The sequence below is a fragment of the Tauraco erythrolophus genome, chromosome 22 (assembly GCF_009769465.1).
Source record: "Tauraco erythrolophus isolate bTauEry1 chromosome 22, bTauEry1.pri, whole genome shotgun sequence".
Taxonomy (NCBI): Eukaryota; Metazoa; Chordata; class Aves; order Musophagiformes; family Musophagidae; genus Tauraco; species Tauraco erythrolophus.
The window spans coordinates 468332-483362 of NC_141486.1; the positions used below are offsets into that span (position 1 = coordinate 468332).

General features: G+C 56.7%; 2 protein-coding genes across 5 annotated transcripts in view; both read right to left on the minus strand.

Annotated features, from left to right (window-relative positions):
• The window catches only part of RABL6 (RAB, member RAS oncogene family like 6), a 60518-nt gene extending 53317 nt beyond the window's left edge, over window positions 1-7201 (minus strand). For all 3 annotated transcript variants that reach the window (XM_086625023.1, XM_086625022.1, XM_086625024.1), the window contains exon 1: window positions 7072-7201. In XM_086625023.1, the coding sequence (XP_086481149.1) occupies window positions 7072-7201 (130 nt within the window). The remainder of the gene's footprint in view (window positions 1-7071) is intronic.
• Window positions 7202-8940: 1739 nt separating this feature from the next.
• On the minus strand, window positions 8941-14803 carry AMBP (alpha-1-microglobulin/bikunin precursor). 2 transcript variants are annotated; one of them, XM_086625253.1, is made up of 10 exons: window positions 14696-14803; window positions 13843-13985; window positions 13488-13564; window positions 12877-12990; window positions 12286-12387; window positions 11677-11714; window positions 10747-10825; window positions 10489-10656; window positions 10141-10317; window positions 8941-8972 (listed from the first exon to the last, which is right to left on the minus strand). In XM_086625253.1, the coding sequence occupies exons 1-10, from the start codon at window positions 14801-14803 to the stop codon at window positions 8941-8943; spliced, it is 1038 nt and encodes a 345-aa protein (XP_086481379.1). The 2 variants fall into 2 exon arrangements, with proteins under 2 accessions (XP_086481379.1, XP_086481378.1); XM_086625252.1 differs by having other exon boundaries at window positions 10747-10849.
• Window positions 14804-15031: the final 228 nt, after the last annotated feature.

Below are 15031 nucleotides of genomic sequence, written 5' to 3' on the forward strand. Positions count from 1 at the left end.
AGTGAAACTGTTCTTCTGGGACAGTTTTGGGAGAGCTGAGAGGTGGCTTCTGGTGAACTTCCCCAACTTTCTTGCACTGGGCCAGCATCCCCTTTTCCAAGGGAAGCAGAACAAGACTATGTACTGTTCTTCAGCTGCTTCAGCTCACAGCCCAGACGGTCTCAGGTGACGAAGCAACCCTTGGCAGGGACAAGGCAGTTTACGTTGAGAGGGGTCTATCTTAAACTGCCCCTGATAAATTCACCAAACTGCCTCTGTTGATGACCACAGCTTGACTCAAATTAAACCAAAATCAGTCTATCTCACATGCATTAAAACCAAGCTAAACTGAACCAAAACAAACATGCCCCTCTGGCGACAAACTCACTTAAGTACCAGGGAAATAAACCCCAAAGCAGTCGAATCCCTGCGCGTCCTCCATGTGTCAGAGGGACGGTCTCCACGCAGGAGCCAGCCCTCAGCTGGCTGTAGGTGAGGCTGTACTGATGGCACCCAGCAAACACATCCTCAGAAACAGGGTCAGGCACAACAGCTCTGCTTCCACCGCCCGGCCTCATCCCCAGCTGCTGATCTACCCCATGTGCCTGGGCTTGGATCCGCAGCAAGGAAAGTCAGTCAACAGAGAAAGTCATTCAAACCCTCCCAAGAAGTGCCCAAAATATCATAAACTGGCCACGACCTGGCAAAGTAACTTCTGTAGCAATTAATATAACGAACTTTCCAGAGGCTTCCCTACTGTTACTTTGTTCTTTCTGAAAACAGTATGTTTCTAATTTTCCTCTTGCATTATAGCATTATTTTTTTAAAATACCATCCCTGTTTTAAGTGGCAACCACAAGGCTACTGGGAAACGTGAGGTGACTTGAACAGAATTTTTATGCTTGTGTTTTGCACAGGAGCCATTATCCCCCAGAAAATGGGTCGCTCAGAGACATTTCACGGCAGATTCAGGTGATCGGTATTAGGTTGTGCATCACCATTTGGGCAAAGAAATCTCAGACTGCAGACTGCCTCTGTTGTAACTCCGGAGTTACTGCAGGCACGTCAGGGAAAAGTTTAAGAGTTCAAATTCAAGGTAAAACAGACAACACACACAAAGTCTGGGAAGAGTTTTGTCTGGTGAAACCTTGTGCTGCAGTTCCACTGTGCGTTTTTTGTTGTACACAGAGAGGTACTGCTGTTGATTCTTTTACAAAGTCACTTATGAAAACAGCAAAAGGATAATAAAGGCAAAAATCAACACAGTATTTATAGGCTGACTTCACTTACAGGTCCCAGAGCACCTCTGCAGAGACAACCAACTGTTTCCTGCATTTCCTGTTGCCCTGTGTGTGATTCTGTTTCCCACTTGCAGATGGTGAAATAATCAATGGAGGATTCCTTTGATTTTTCTTAATTAACGCAGCAAGCCCGTGGCATAGGCAGAATGAGATGCCATTTGTCCCCTTTAAAACCCAAACCTTTCTAAACGCTCTCGCTGCCCACCTTAGAGAGATATTTTAAAATTTGTATTCCCTCATGAACTGCAGCATGAGATATCTTACCAGTGAGTTTCAAGGGGCACATGGACCCTTCCTTAAATAGTTAGGCTGCTCTCAAGGCGGACTTTCAGGATCACTGCCAGGCAACTTGACTGTGAGCTGTCCCCAGAAGGGGCAACTGTAACTCCCCTGGGACTTTCCTACTGCCAACAGCGTGATTTAGGCAGCTACGCGTTGAGTTGGATCAAGGAACAGAACTGGTGGAAAACTAACCCTAAAATTATTCCTTTTCAGTTTTCTTCTCTAGCTCAAGCGCCCAGCTGCACGCAGCAGAAGCAGCACACCGGAGGCACGGCTGGAGTGGCAGGACATCACCCCCACCCCTGAGCAGCTCACGTTTAGATGAACGGAGGGTGCCTGTGGCACCACACGCTCAGTTCGAACAGGTCCAACGGCCCTTTCCAGCTTCAGCACTCTCCATGTTAGGATCTCTTTCCTCCTACATAGTGCATGAGTTTTCACTAACTTTTTTCCTGAAGAAAGAAAAAGTCTTTGAAAACAGAGCAGGAAGAAGGCAGGTGATGTAAATCATTTTTAGCAAGACAAAATCTGTATGTGGGGCTTTGGCTGGGGCAGGTGGACTCAGTGCCAGGCATCTGCAAGACAGGAAGGGCCGAGCGAGCTTCAGGGCACGGCCAGGCAGGCACAGCACGGGCCCAGGCTGCGGCTCAATGTGGAAAGAGGAGCGGTGGTTACGGGTGAGCTGAGTGCTGTTACCTACAGACAGTAACAATTGCTGCCTTGTTTTCAGTTAAATCGGTACTTACTGCACACAGGCCTAGGCTTGTAGCAAAGACAGAAGAGAAGGCTCCGGGGTGATCTTACTGCAGCCTTCCAGTGCCTAAAGGGACTACAGGAAAGCTGGAGAGGGGCTTTTTACAAGGGTGTGTAGTGACAGGACAACGGGCAATGGCTTTAAACTGAAAGAGGGGAGATTTAGATTGGATACAAGGAAGAAATTCTTCCCTCTGAGGGTGCTGAGGCACTGGCACAGGTTGCCCAGAGAAGCTGTGGCTGCCCCATCCCTGGCAGTGTTCCAGGCCAGGCTGGATGAGGCTTTGGGCAACCTGGTGTAGTGGAGGGTTTCCCTCCCTGTGGCAGGGGGGTTGGAACTAGATGATCTTTGAGGTGCCTTCCAACCCAAACCATTCTGTGATTCTATGATTATTTGTGGGAAGAAGGGTAGGGATGGGGAATAGATCAAGATGTGAGGAAAAGGCTGAACAAATCACTTTATTCATATTGTCACTGCATCAGGGAAAACAGAGGGATTTCCATTCTCCGGACAGGGAAATGGCAGCAGAGCAGTGAAGGTACAGGCCCAGAGAGCAGATCTCAGACCAACTCAGAACTAGAAATCAGGAACTCCCAGCTCTGCCCATATTCCTCCTGGACTCTGCAGCAACTGAGGATCTTGGACCCCGCAGCAAAGATCCTCAAACTTCCCTGCTAATCATCCCCATCCGGAGGGTCACAAGCTTGCCCTCATTAAGCCTTTGGGGCTGTGACTGCAAGGCTGCAATTCAAATGCTTTACGCGGTTCTGCTGCCGAAAGCAGCACATCTGATCTGCAGACACCCCCGGGCACACTTCCCGGGGGGCGGGGGGGTGGTGGGACACGGACAGGCCAGACAGCAGCCAAAGCAGGTGGGCCACAAGTTGCACAAACACCTGCACCAGCAGTGGCAGAAAACATGAGGTGGGAAGCAGCAGGAAGAGGGGAAGCTTTTCATTTGGGAGTAATGCTGGAAGAAAAAGCTACAGTCAGAGTCTGGGAACTCTAATACTCTAAAACAACACAAAAGAAGGAAGGACCATAGCGATTACCAAAGGGATGCGCGGTATTAATTAAGTTTCGTCTTTTAAAGCATGTTTCAGGCATAAAGGTAGTAAGGGGAGTTCTTGGAGCTACTCACTTTGGTATTTCCGCACCGGTGACCGTTCAGGGCAGGCCTGCAGCTCTCCAGGAGGAGAGCCCGTGCTCCAGGCACACACAGCGGGGCTTTGTCGGGTGCTGCGCGCGCTGGCTGCAGCGTTACGGGTAAAGCCCAGAGCAAAAGGCGTACCGTGCTCTGGGCAACAGGACGGACGGATCAGAACCTTTAGCACTTCCATGTCTTTTGCTCCTGTCGCTGATCGTCCATGGATAACTCACAGGGAATCCTCCTGCCAGTGTAAACCAGCCAGAACCGTTGATTTCCCCCTTGTTTGCCCATCGTTGCCTTACATAAACTTTCACATTTGAGTAACCTGGTGCTGACAGTTCCTCCTGCAATTTGCCTGGTAACGTGCTTAAAGAAGCACCGCTGCTGACAGGATGAGCTCCACCTCACTCTCTCCCCCGAGCCTACTTGCTCTGGCCTGTGCGACCCTCCCCGGGCCAGCGCAGCTACCCGAATGCTGACACAGCAGAACCGATCCAAGTTCAGGCTAGCTCAAGCAGGAAAAAACCTCCAGTTCTTACAAAGATTAGTTCCCCATATTCGGAACCGTGATCTCCCATAAACATCTGAGCCATTACACATATGGTACAGACCTGCAGCATTTTCAGCTCTGCACCTTCCACGGTGCTCAGGGAACTCTGGTGCTACTTGGGCCACAGCACGTAGAGCACAGGAGCTCCGTGCAGGTGCTAAAGAGGCAAACAAGGAGTGTGTGTGCTGGGAATGCAGCATGAAAAAGCTTTTGTTTTGAAATAGGATGTCCCATGCAGAGGAAGCGACTGCTGCCGAGGGCTAACACTGGCCTTTGCTCTCATCATTTCTTCAGAAGTCTAAACCTACCCACCCCGCAACGCGCTTCCGTTTGAAAACTTAGTGAGACAGAGACCATCAAGGCAAACCATTTCGGTTCAACTCAGAGGCGGGCACTATCCAGTGTTTGCGATCCTCAGTGCCATTAAAACACCACGGGATCTCCAGTACCCCCTCAAACAGGTGTGACACTGGCTGGTTACACAATGCACTTGACAGCCTGAGGGCTGGCACAGCATGGCCTGTTCTGAGCCCTGAAGAGAGGCACCAAGAGCCAGGTGATAAAGTCCATGTCCCGGCCGCTGGCTGCCCACTTTAGAGTATTAGACTTGAGGCATTCTCAGCACACTAAATATACTACTAGGAAGGAAACAGGCTGCAGTTCATGATCAGCAATGGTCTACAAAAGCAAGGAAATGTTTCTGCAAAACCAGTCATCACAGCGCCCTTTGGTTTAGGTTCAGGCAACTCATAGAATCATGGAATCACAGAATGGTTTGGGTTGGAAGGGACCTCAAAGATCATCTCATTCCAACTCCCCTGCCACGGGCAGGGACACCCTCCACTACACCAGGTTGCCCAAAGCCTCATCCAACCTGGCCTGGAACACTGCCAGGGATGGGGCAGCCACAGCTTCTCTGGGCAACCTGTTCCAGTGCCTCACCACCCTCAGAGGGAAAAATTTTTTTCTTGTATCCAATCTAAATCTCCCCTCTTTCAGTTTAAATCCATTGCCCCTTAACGCCAGGGGAATTGAGGAGTTTTAAAGATCTGTGTGCTTTAACGGTGGCTACAAAACACATTCTGCACTCCTCTGCTGAATGTCATGATTTGCTAAGAAAGGAGCACTGGCAAAGCGCAGGATTTGCAGCTCTGCCCTTCCTGAGCAACAGCCCTTGTAATGACGTTCCTTCACAGACAACTTCAACTGAGACCATAACCTCACCGTGCTGGAACCCACCCCAACTGGCCAGTGCCATGGCTACGGAGGGCACTTCGACACCCTTTCGTAAGCCTGCTCGTATCTCCTATAAATATTGTGTAACAGCCATCCTGGGAAGAGTTACTATGGAGATTGGAAAGCTTCCCTTAAGGCAGCGACAGAAAGCTGCAGTTTTATTCCAGATAGGAACAAATCCTGATAAAACAGGGCACAAACCAAAAAGCTTTCCTGAGGCTTTCGGTAATGAGAGAAAAAGCAGCAAAGCCACAGTTGGCAGCTGAGCTGTTGGCATTCCTGTCCTCGCTGTGTTCACGGCAAGCAGGTACACATCCACGCGGGGTTGTCGACAACGCGCTTAGTCAACACGTAACAAAGAGCTGTCCCCTCGACCGCTGTGCCAGCAGGATGCAGCTGATCCGTCCTGTCTGCAGCACAAGCATCCACTCTCTGAAGTCAATTCCTTTTCCCTACATAATTCACAAGCTGGTATCCGCTGCCTGATCGCCAACATGTACCAGTGAAGCGCGTGGATGTGTTCTGGTGTGTGGGCTGCACGAAGTCTCTGCCCAGATCAGTGGTCTCTAACTAGCAGATCTCCAGGTACACGCTGAACGATGCAGTGCTGCATTCCAAGGCACGTTCCACCCTCACCCCCGTCTCTCCCCGGAAATCAAGCTGCTTAACAACAACACTGTGATTCTGTCCACGTTTATGACTGCTTGCTAAGACACTAATTGTCTAAATTAAGCACTACTGGCGTATCTAGCAGATGCGCTATGGACAAAGGCACCAAACGCTCTCCCTAGCAAAGCAGAGCGCTTCAAAAGCGCTGTCAACAGCGATAACATCAAACGAAGCAAGAAAGGCCCCGAACCCCAAAGTGCTAACCTCTCCCTTCACCTTCTGGATCGGATTAAGATGCAACACCAGCTTTACTCCTCCAACACGTGTGCCTTTACAGAAATTATTCAGAGCCACGTTTACAAATCAGACCCTTTCCAACCTGTCAATCTCTCGGCCTTCTGCAATCCGACTTGACTGCCTGCCTGGATCCACACAGACGTGCTGGTCCACGCAGCGCTCTCTAGTACCATCTCTATTTTCAGCAAGGATGACATAACTACTGTCCTCGTCTCACAACTGTTACTTTGGGATGTATTTCACATACTTGCAGTGCCCTCCTGGAGCACTGCGTTAGAAATAACCTTTACTGAGCTTCAAGTGAAAAACGCAACTCAAAGCCTCAACGCTGAAAGGAAAAAAATTCCGAAAAGGTTGCCTCAGAAAAAAGCAAACGTATCAGTTGCAGGAACAGCGAGTCAGAATGAAATTATGTACCAAGGGCACATACAGGCACACATCACTCCCCTTTTATTAAAGCCTGGCAGGGCAGAGCTTTTCAATAGACCCTTATCATATAACCACTAGAGCTTAATTATAAATGCCATTATCCCGGGCTGCAGGGAAGGTCACCCACGCACTCTGGGGAGTCATTCTCTTGATGCTTTCCCTGGCAAAAATTGATTTACAAGGAATTATCTCCCGTGCCACAGTCGGCGGAAAGCAGGCAGCCGTTCAGGACATCTGCTGACTGGGGACACCGCTGCACTACAGGTTCCCAGTCCCGCACGGAGAGAGAAAAGTTTCCCATCCCTTCCTCCTCCCCCGCTTCCGCCAGCTCCAACATTTAATTGCCAGCGTGGCTTCGGCGAACGCCGACAAAAGCACCGACAGCACGTGCGTTCCGCGGTCCCGCCGGGTCGCTGGGCACATCACGGGGCATCGGGCCGTGCCCCCCGACAGACCCCCCCCGCCCCCCCGGGCTGCGACTCACTGTTGTACTGGACTCCCTTGGCAAACCTCCTCTGCAGCGCCTGGTTCATGGACTGCAGCCCCGCGGGGATGTTCTTGTCTCTGCCCGGCGCCTGGTCCGAGCCCACCAGCTTCTTCAGCGCCGAGAACATCTTTCTGGTCCCGCGCCCGCGCCGCCGCCGCCGGGAAAAGCGCTGCTGCTGCTCCGGGGCTCGGGGGCAGCGCGGCCCCGGGGGGGCTCACGGCGCGGGTCGCTCAGGGCCGGGGGAGGGCCGGGCCGGCCATGAGCGGCCTGCCGGGCTCGGCGGGGCGGGAGCGCGCGGGCTCGGCCCGGCCCGGCGGGGAGGGGGCTCGGCCGGGGCCCGCCGTGTGCCGGGGGAGGGCGCGTTAACCGGGCATGGCCCGGGGGGCCGGGGCGGCGCGGGGGGAAGCGGGGGCTCCTGCCGGCGGCGGTGGGGCCGGGGCGGCGGCTCAGCCCCGCCGGACGCCGCCGCTCGGGGCCGGGCGCGGGGAGCGGAGGCAGCACGGGGCACGCGCCGCCGCCGCCATCTTGCCTCTTCCGCTTCGCCGCCGGGGGACGGGGCGCGCGCGGCGGCGGCTACGGCGGCCGGCGGGGGCCAGCGGGGCGCGGGGCGGAGCGCGGCCGACGGCGCCCCCAGAGCCCCCCGTGATCCCCCCACGGCCCCTCGTAGCCATTCCAACACCCTGCGGTCCCCTCATGAGACCCCGGGGCCCCCGCCGCCCCCCGAGGCTCCCCGAGACCCTCGCAGTGCCCTGCTGTGACCCCCATAGCCCCCCCCGTGACCCCCCAACCCTGTAACCCCTCCTGGGACCTCCACAGCTGCCCTGTGACCCCCACAACCCCTATCATCTCCCCCTGGGGCCTCCCCCAGCATCCCTGAGACCCCCCCAAAACACTTTAACCCTCTCCTGGGACCCTCATAGCCCCCCCCAACCCTCGTAATCCTCTCCTGGGACCCCCATAGCCCCCCAGACTTTTGTAATCCTCTCCTGGGACCCTCATAGCCCCCCTCAAACCTTTCTAATCCTCTCCTGGGACCCCCATAGCCCCCCCAAACCCTTGTAATTCTCTCCTGGGAACCTCATAGCCCCCCTGCGATCCCCGTAATCCCCTCCTGTGACACCCCTATTTCCTCCTGTGACCCTCACCACCACATAATTCCCTCCTGTGACCCCCAGTCACCCCTTCGTGACTCGCTGTAACATCCGTAATTCCCTGCTGTGACCTACCATAGACCCTGTGACCCTTAAACCCCACAGTCCCTTCCCGTCACCCTCCAGGGTCCTCTCTGGCACCCCGTAATCCCTCGCTGTAAACCCATCTGTCCCCACCATGATCGTCATCCCTCCCCATGATCCCTATCACCGCCCATGACTGGGACTCCCTGGTCCCATCATGCCTTTCCCAGTATGACCTCGAAGCAGCAGCAATTATTCACCTTTAGGGAGGATGAGGCACTCATTCCCCCTGCTGCCCCCTTCCCAGCTGCTCATCACCAGTCCCTGGGAAATGGGGGGCCCAACCCCACCCAGCAGGACACCCTGAGCCCCTCGGTGTTCCTGTTGGCCCCCCCAGCACTACGTGGGCAGAGGGCCGAGGAAGGGACAGAGACTCAGCAGGGAGCACCCAGCAGACCCGCAAAGTCGGGGGACACCGCACCGGGGAGGCCAGCAAGGACCCTGCAGCATCCCCTGCCCCTCCTGGATCCCCCCACCCTGCTCCCCACCAGCTCAAGGATGGACACTGGGCTCGCTGGTCACATTAGAGACATTTACTGCTGGAGGCATCTCCTGTGCCGCTGCCAGCAGCTGCCAGAACCCTCCTGTGGGTCCCCAGTGCTGGGTGCTGGCAGCTCGTCCTCTGCCCGCCTCAGTTTGACAGATGCAGAAACTCCTCATCCTCTGCAAGTGGAGAGACACACGGGGTGACAGACAGACGCACAGACCCCCTCCTCGCCCCACAGATATGCTTCCTACTTTGTCCCTGCTGTCAGTGATGGGGGAAGCGGTCTGGACCCTCCGCGCACCCTGGGATGTCACTTCATGTCCCACCACCCACCACGGTGACATTCATGCACTTTATATTGGTGACAGGATAACAAAAGATGGGTTCTGCCCTGAGATGTGTTACTCTGGCCCCATCTCCCATCTGTGGGGGCACGGTGCACCCCTGGCTCCGATGCCCTGGGAGCTGGATCACCCAGGGCTGGCTGTGGTTGAAGACCCCGGAGCTCACCCCTCTGTGCGGAGAGATTCCCCCTGCCACGCTCCTGAAAACCTGCTTGTCCATCTGTCCCAAGAGCTGAGTGTGTCTCCCAAGGAGGTTCAATATGGAAACCCCTGCGCTGCCTAGAGATGGAGGGTCTGGCAGACATGGCACGGAGGGTACACCCCAGTGGAGACTCCCGTTTGGTCCCTATTTGGTGTCAGGGTCCCTACGCCACCTCAAATCTTTCAGCCACTCTTCCCTCATTGGCATCCCCTGCCCGGGGTCTATCGCCTCCACTGCTCCCCAGTGCACCCCAGCCTGCCTGAGGCTCTTCCTCCTTTTATCAAGAAGGACTCGGAAGTTCAGTCCTGGCCTCGGTACATCTGCAGCCTGTACGTACCCCGCTGTGAGATACTGTCTGCAGACCAACGACCATATTCCTCAGTCCATCAGGGTCCCCAGCCCAGGACGGACCCATCCGAGGCACAGCACAAACCCATCCCAGATCCATCCTGGACCCAGGACAGACCCATCCCAGACCTATCCCAGACCCAGGACAGACCCATCCTGAACCCATCCAGATCCAAGACAAACCCATTCCAGACCTATCTATCCCAGGCTTATCCTAGACCCAGGACAGACCCATCTTGGACCCGTCCAGACCCAGGACAGACCCATCCTGAACCCATCCAGACCCAGGACAGATGCATCCCAAGGCTCATCCCAGATCCAGGACAGCCCCATCCCCAACCCCAGGCAGACCCAGCCCACTCAGGGATGGGAGATGGTGCAGGCTGCTGCCCCGGCTCCCCCGGCACGGCACGGTGCGGCACGGGCAGGGTGCAGGCAGGGTGGGGGTACCTGCCAGCGGAGGAGCCCCGCAGTACTCCTTGCACTCCTTCTCCGAGTAGAACTGGTTCCCGTTGCCCTTGCAGCCTCCGTAGCTGAACGTGATGCACTTGCCCTGAGCCGCGTCGAAGGCCCAGCGTGTCACCGGCTTCTGGCAGGGACCCGGGACGACGGGCAGCCTGCAAGCGGCTGCGGGGACAGGGGCTGCGCTGAGGGTGGGGGGTTCAGGGCCCCCCACTCCTCCTACACGGATGCTGGACACCCGGGGTTCGAGGCCACTCTCAGATCCCCTCTGATGCCTCGGCAAAGGCACCTCCCATGCCCTCACCCGCCGGGATGCCTCCCGGTGGCCCCGCTCACCCTCCGTCCGGCACGCCTGCAGGCACTCCTTCTCCGAGTAGAAGTTGTTGCCGTTGCCCAGACAGCCGCCGTAGAGGAAGGTTTCGCAGGCCATGGAGGAGGAGTTGTAGAAGAAGCGGGAGAGCATCCCGCTGCAGGGCCCGGGGTCCCGGCTCAGCCGGCACGAGTCTGCGGACGAGCGCGGCACGGGCTGTCGCAGGCAGACGGGGATGCGGGGCAGGGGGATGCCCGATGCAGCCCCCCTCCCCTGGGACCTACCTTCCTTATTGCCGACGTAAGGGGGCAGGGGTCCCACGGCCGAGCCCTCCTCGGGGGGCAGGACCGCTCTCCGCGCCCTCTGCACAGGGAAGGAAGCACAGAGCTGCCGTCAGCCCCTGCCACGGGACCTGGACCCCCGCCAGCCCCGGGACAGGCTGTGCTGGGTGCTGCAGCCCGTGCACGCTCCAACCCTCCTTGGCGCTCCCAGCTCATCTCCAGCTGGGAGCTGGAGATCTTGGGTCAACAGGCTGTGATCCCTCCACACCTCATGATCTTCCCAGCCCTGTGCTCATCCCGCGTGGGCACTAGGATTGTGTATTTTGGATAAGGACATCCAAAGTGCCCCAGTCATGCCCTGTGCTGGGCTGGGGATGTGCCTCTGCTCTCGCTGATGCAGGGTGGTGTTACCTGCTCTCGAGTCAACTGGGCTGTTTCTCCTAAGAAATCCCATCACATCTTGAAAATCCTCCTAAACTCAACCCTGCGAGATCAGGAGGTGCTGAGGGACTGTAGTTGAAGGATCAGTGGAGTCCTGAGCTGCCTCCCCATCCCTGGAGGGGGGGTTCACAGCCTGGCTGGGGCACCCACAGCCAGGCAAGGAACAAGGAGACACCAGGCTCTGCATGTGGCAACTTACACCTCGTGAAAAATCAAAGTAGGAAAGGGCCATTGCCTTCCACTGGGGAACAAGCCCTGGTGCCCACCTGGCCCCCAGGACCCTCACCCTGCAGCCTGTGCCCGCCTGTGCCCTGCCTGCATCCTCACAGAGATGAAAGAGCATCTCACAGGATGGTCAGTGGAGCCGCTGCCTGAACAACCTGTCCTGCTCACGGAGTCTGGTCCTCGGACTCTAGGTCTGCAGTAGCTTTGGCTTGGAGGGGAAGTCCCCAGCCTTGATCCATCTCAGGAAGTCCCGGCTGGATGACTCACCTGGGAGGCAGTTGCTGTCTCCTGGGGGATGCATTCACCTGGCCCACATGACAGGAGAGAAGATCAGCAGTGTGAGAAGGGAGATGTCCTGACAAACTCATCTGACTGTGGTCCTGCACCATGCGCACACAGGACCCCAGCGAAGGGGTCGCCTTCCCAGTTTCGCCCCAGTGTTCTTTCCCTCTTGCTGCTTTCCACCTCCTACTCGCAGGAGCATCACCCTGCAATCCCCGCACCCACCTGCATCGTGCTAGCACCTTCTCAACCCCAGGCTGAGCAAGGAGCTCCTCAGGTCCTGGGAGCACCCAGCCATGGGGAGCAGTCGTGAGTGTCTCTGGGTGTCCTGTACCCTCATCCCAGCGTGGTGTTGCGGGTGCATTGACCTGACAGCCCAGCAAGGACCCCACTGACTGGAAGCTGGTGGAAGCCTGACAGATATGTGGCCTGATCTCCTTCCCATCCCATTTTACTAAAGCCCTCATCACTCCTCCCTCCATCCTGACCATCTCCCCATCTCCCCAGCCCCATGCACCAAGAAGCAGCAGCCCCAGTGCACCGGCATGCCAGAAGACAGGCAGCAGGAGGGGTGTGTGCCCCATGGTGGGTTACCTCTGTTGGTCAGGATAAAGATGGAGTCTGCAGGGATGCCCATCTCCAGAGCCAACTGCTGAAAAGCCTCGATGAGGTCCTCCCGCAGCTCTGGGCTCCTTCCTGGGCAAGGAAACAGGCTGAGTGGGGCTGTTGTTGGAGGAGGTCTGCATGCAGCCCCCCAACCACCCACCGACCCGCAGAGCTCAGGCAGCTGCAGGCAGGCCCAGTACCAGCCTCCTGGTCCTTCCCAGCCTCTCCCCTGTTACTCTTGATCAGCCTTGACCAAGGGCTTGGACAAAGTAGTTTTAATGTTTCATGAAAGGCGGCATCTGCTGCCACTGCAGGACCTGGCTTCCTTCCAAGCAGGTATTGTCACCTCCATCCCAAACAACAGGCAGGTTCAGATGTTCATTGTGTGATATCGCTCTAAGCTGAGCCACAAGACTCGACCTCTGTGGTGCTGAAGATGAGCTGGTCCAAGGAACCACTTGCAAAGCCATGGGCAGGTCCCTTGAGGCAAGAGACCTGAGGGACCCTTGGGTGGTGTTTCTGAGCTGCATTGGCCCACCCCAGAGCCTGCTTGCCCACAAGTGTCGTAGCCAGACATACCGTACAGCTTCAGGGTGGTGCTTGGGCCAAAACTACTTTTCTTCTTCATCAGAATGACAGCGTATTCTTCGTAGTTGGTGCGGAGCACATAGGACTGGATAGACACATCCCATTCTGGGTGAGACAGAGACATGGGGAACATCATTCCTGCCCCTCAGGGAGAAACGGGGCAGTGTAAGACAGCCCCAGAGCTGGGGGCTGAAATCAGGCAGCTAATTCAAGAAAATAGCCGATTTTGGGTAAACAGACTCGGATACAATCCCAACTCCCTTTAGGCCCACCAGCCTCTTGCTAATCAAGGGGATTGGAAACCAAGGGTTGCAGACAACTGAGATACCACCAATGCTTCTGAAAGGTGGCTGGTGGGATCCTGCCCCAGCTTGGGACCCTGGGGATGGGAGTGATCTGCTGGAGCATCTCATAGTCTTGTGCCTGTGCAGGGACAGTGTTGAAACAGCCCCTTTCCCCCAACTTCACTCCCTACTTTGCCTGGAAATGACCCAAATTGTGGAGTGGCTTCTGAGCCCTGCTGTCCTGAATCCCTTCCCCAGCCGTGCCAGCTGTGCCCAGCGCTGGTTCCCATCGCCCAGCCATGCCGCAGCCCGACTTACTGGGGTTGTAGTAGGTGTATTTGCCGGGGGTGCTGGTTTTCTGGTACTCTCCCGAGGTGCGCGTGCAGTCGCCTTGCCTGGAGGGAGGAGGAAAACAATCAGCTGCCCAGAGCAATGGCTTTTCCTGGTTATGGCACAAAAATCATGCCTGAGGCACTGAGGCCATGGCACGGGACCCTCGAAATCCCCCTGCCCAAGGCATTGGGTATCTGAGCCCAATCCAGCTCCTCCTCAGGGCTCGGATACCAGCCAGAGCAAGCAACCCCCATGTGTGGTCCCAGTCCCTGGGAGATGCAGCCCGTCTGGGTGGGGGGGCTTTGGGGGAGGCTCGAGCACCCACGTCAGGGCCCCATACCGCAGCCTGGTGCTGGCAGTGCTGATCTGGTCGGCGCTGGGGCCGGGGCCCAGCACCAGTGTGCCCATGCTGAACTTCTCCTTGTAGTTCTTCATCCACTTGCAGGTCGTGCCGATGGCGATGTCGTACCACTTCCCATACATCTGCCAGGAGAAAGGGATGTCTCCGCCACGAGCCCTCTCCACTGAGGTGGGGCATCGGGGTTTCTGCAGAGCTGAAATATTCACAGCCAAGAAAGTAACCATGGGGTGATGGCACAGGGTGCCGGGGCCAGAGCTGCCGCAGGATTTGGGAAGCAAATCAGCACCGAGCAGGATTTGCCTGGGTCCCCTGACCAACAGGCGGGGCTGGAGGCATCAGGCTGGCATCTCCTCGTGTGTCCTGGGGAATCCCAGACCCAGGCACACGTGCGGGGCTGTGCAGGGCCTGGCAAGGGACAGGGCTGCCTGCAGATAGAATCATGGATTTATTTAGGCTGGAAAACACCTTTAAGATCATTGAGTCTCCCAGGCAATCTGCTGCCCACAGGAATCCTGTGCACTGGGGCTGCCCGCGGGCCGTGCCCACACCTCCTACACTGGGCAGATCAACAGATATCTCATGGGATTTATTAGCCCCAGCCACTTGGGCTCCAGCTGCCCTGCCAAGGTGTTTGCTGGGGTGAGGCCATCCCAAGGGCTGGTGCTGGTGGGGTGGCACCTCCCGACTGGCACCCAGGGAGGGCCACGCTGCCAATGCCTGTCCTGCACAGCCTGATGTGGGCATGGATAATAGTGCCTTTCTTTCTGAAGGAAAATTAAATAAATATTTCCCTCATCCCTTCTGCTCCCAGAAATTTGCAAGCTGCCGTTACCCGCTCAGCCTCAAAATTCTCCTGCACTTGGATATCGTCATCCTGGTCCCCGATGGGCGTCCCGCTGGCCACGGAGAAGAGGAGGAGGGAAAGGAGACCCCAAAACATGATGGCTGGTCGCTTCGGAGTGCCGCTGAGCCCCAGTGCACCGGTGGGATCCCGGACTCTGCACTGTCCCCACTGCGCAGCAGCGTGACCTTCAGACCAGGGCCAGCAGGGCCAGCCCCACCGCGGGGGCCTGCCGGGGGGGCCGGGGGCAGCCAGTGGCCCTGCACGATCCTGGCCATGTGGCCATGGGACGCACCGCTGCCCTCGGCACTGGTGGGGATGCGCAGA